General features: G+C 52.0%; 1 protein-coding gene across 1 annotated transcript in view; it reads right to left on the bottom strand.

Annotated features, from left to right (window-relative positions):
* Positions 1-2,620, bottom strand: part of Arsi (arylsulfatase family member I) — a 6,014-nt gene extending 3,394 nt beyond the window's left edge. The window contains exon 1 of the mRNA XM_005356158.3: positions 2,310-2,620. Within this exon, the coding sequence (XP_005356215.1) occupies positions 2,310-2,620 (311 nt within the window). The remainder of the gene's footprint in view (positions 1-2,309) is intronic.
* Positions 2,621-2,870: the final 250 nt, after the last annotated feature.

The following is a 2,870-nucleotide window of genomic DNA, read 5'->3' as shown; positions in this document are numbered from 1 at the left end:
CGCTGAGACTTGAACATGAGTCCAAAAGGTCTGAGCAGCAGTGTTTTCAAGCAAAGTCTCCTGTCCAGCTCCTCACATGTGGGACCAGTTGATGTTTACTCGTGTAAGTGAGCTGGCTGGAATGGGAAATCATTAAGAGGCACGGTACTCCTAGGCTTTATGAGACATGCCTGCCACCCAGGCGGATGACGCAGTAAGTTTGTAGCAGAATCCTGGGTTTCCCTTATTCGTTTACATTGTATCTTCTGCTGCTGTGGCTAGAGATCTGTGTGATCTGCTTTAAGGTGTCTTAAAAGCTGCAAGTCAATAAACCAACCGAAATGTCACAAGGCGGTTAGAATTCCCACACCTTTCCTTACCCCTAGGCAGCTGAGTTAGCCTGAGTACTTGGTATTTGACATCAGTCTTTCCTTAAGACCATTCTTAAGATTTTGTGTGCCACACACTCATTTAATTCTCCCCTCACTGTGTGTGTGTGTGTGTGTGTGTGTGTGTGTGTGTTCATGAGTTGGGGTCTACTCATGCCAAGGCATGCACTCGTCAGGTCAGAGGACAACTTTCTAGACTCAACTTTCTTCCACAGTGGGCTCCAGGAATCAAACTCAGGTCACCAGGCTTACACAGCAAGCACTTGTACCTGCTGGGCCATCTCACCAACCTACACCTCTTTTGTGAAATATGCATGGGACATTATCACAATCCCCAACCTACAAATAATGAAACTGAATCCCCCCCACACACACACACACCAGCGCAATATGTGACCCAAAATCAGACAACTGGCAACTAGAACTGTTTTAAACTCAGGTCTACCCAACTCATGCTCAAAATCTCTGTGTGATACAGTTTCTCCAGGCCTCAGGCAAGCTGAGAAATGATTGGATTTGACGGGAAAAGCGTCCTGGGGCCCAGACTCCCAGCTGAGCGTTTCTGCATAAGGGCGGGGTGCCTGAAGCACTGGTTTGTAATGTGGGTGGGCCAGCTAAGCCTTGCCAAAGTTCATTTGTCAGGGAGTAACATGAGAAACTTTGGGTCTCTCCAGGTCCACCGAACAGGACTGGCTACAGAAGCCACGGAGTAAGCATCTGCAAGACAAGAGCAGACACCAGCTGGCCCTGTGATGCTCTGTTCACTTCACCAATAAGAGCCTGGCTGCCCATTCAGATGCTTCCCAAAGTCCTGTTGCTCCAGGGAGGGAAGCACAATGGCAGATTATCCTCCCTCTTTAGGGGGTTAGTCACTGTCCTTTGCCAGGGTCTACCCCACTACCAAGCCACACCTGCAACAAAACCGCCTACCCCTCTACCTCTTCCTGCTCTTCTTCACAGTCCCTGGATCTAAACTCGGGACACAGATGGAAAGAGGGAAAGCACCGGCAGCTGATTTCCAGCTCTGTGACGCCAGCCCAGCATCTGACCTCGCAACCCTCTCTTTCGTAAGAGCCTGAAGTTGGGCAGAGACACTAAGTTGGTCTCTCTCTCTCTCTCTCTCTCTCTCTCTCTCTCTCTCTCTCTCTCTCTCTCTCTCTGATTCCACACCTCATTGTCCCACCCAGGAAACAGGGAGAGATGGGCTCCGGTCCTGGGATCACTGCTTTCCTTCCAAGGAGAATTAGCTTCAGCCCAGTCCAAGGATTTTTCTCCCAAGTGAAGGGAGTTTGCCTTCCACAACTCCCTCCTGTTGCCCAGCTCTTTTGCTCTTGTAATCTCCAGTCCCATCAGGGAACAGCTCATTGTAAGAGGATTCAGCACTGGGGAGGAGTCTCTAATGAAAAACTTGGAGACTTGGAGAAGTGAAGCAATCAAACAGCCTCAGACTAAGGGCTCTGCATCTCATGCCTTCATCTTCTCCCAACAGAGCCATCGATGACAAGGGACCAGAATCTTTCCAGGATCAAAGAAGGAGGCTGTGGTTTATTGAGAGTTAGGAAAGTTACACATAATTCATTTACCTTTCACCCTTTCAAGATAGAAACTGCCCTTCACTCCATTTTAACTGACTCCCCATCTGTCAATACACTAAGTATTCAAAATAAGTGTAAAAGAGTCCTCTGATAAAGAAAGGAACACACGTGTGGAACCTAAGTTATCCTAGAACTACAGAGTAGGTCTCGAACACCATCAGAAGCATTGAATATGAGGGTTGGGAAACTAAGGCCCAAAGAAGGCAAGGGACTTATCGATAACGGACGTCACTCGCAAAGCTAGCCTATAACACGTGCACAGGGCTGTTCCGCTGGGTCTGCAACCTACCAGCCAGGTTAGTTGGGGATTTGGGCACCCAGTCCGGAGAGTCTGAGTCGTGCCTACCTGCCAGTGAGGAGCTGGCTCCGAGAAGGTGTACATATGGGTTGGATGTAATAGTTCTCCAGCTTGACACCCTCAGCTGCCAGCCGGTCCAGCGTTGGGGTCTCGATATCTGAGCCGTGGTAGCCCACGTCATGATACCCTTGGTCATCAGTGAGGATGAAGATGATGTGAGGAGGCTGCGGTGGAGCGGCCGAAGGTTGATCGCTGGCTTCCACAGGCCCATCGGCCACGAGGCCGGGCTTGGCCCAATCCCAGGACAGGTAGCCCAAGCTGAGCAGGCTGACCAGGGAGAATCCAGAGAGAGCATGCATCGTGACGCCTAGCTGGGCACACGGGGCTCCCAGGGCCTCAGAGCCTCCCTCGCCAGGGGCGCACCGCCCACCCGCCTGTTCGTCCGCCCTCCTGAATGCAGTGAGAGCCCCCGGGGGTCTCTTCTGGGATCCGCGGTGGAACAGCTGGGCGTCCCGGGAAGGTCAAGTTCGCGCCGAGCTGCCTCCCGCAGCCCTTGCTCCCTCTCCCCCAGCTCAGCCCGGCCAGCCCGAGTCGTAGAGTGGCGGCTTC

The sequence above is a fragment of the Microtus ochrogaster genome, chromosome 18 (assembly GCF_000317375.1).
Source record: "Microtus ochrogaster isolate Prairie Vole_2 chromosome 18, MicOch1.0, whole genome shotgun sequence".
In the NCBI taxonomy this organism is placed as follows: domain Eukaryota; kingdom Metazoa; phylum Chordata; class Mammalia; order Rodentia; family Cricetidae; genus Microtus; species Microtus ochrogaster.
This window is presented reverse-complemented; position numbering and strand designations above follow the sequence as displayed.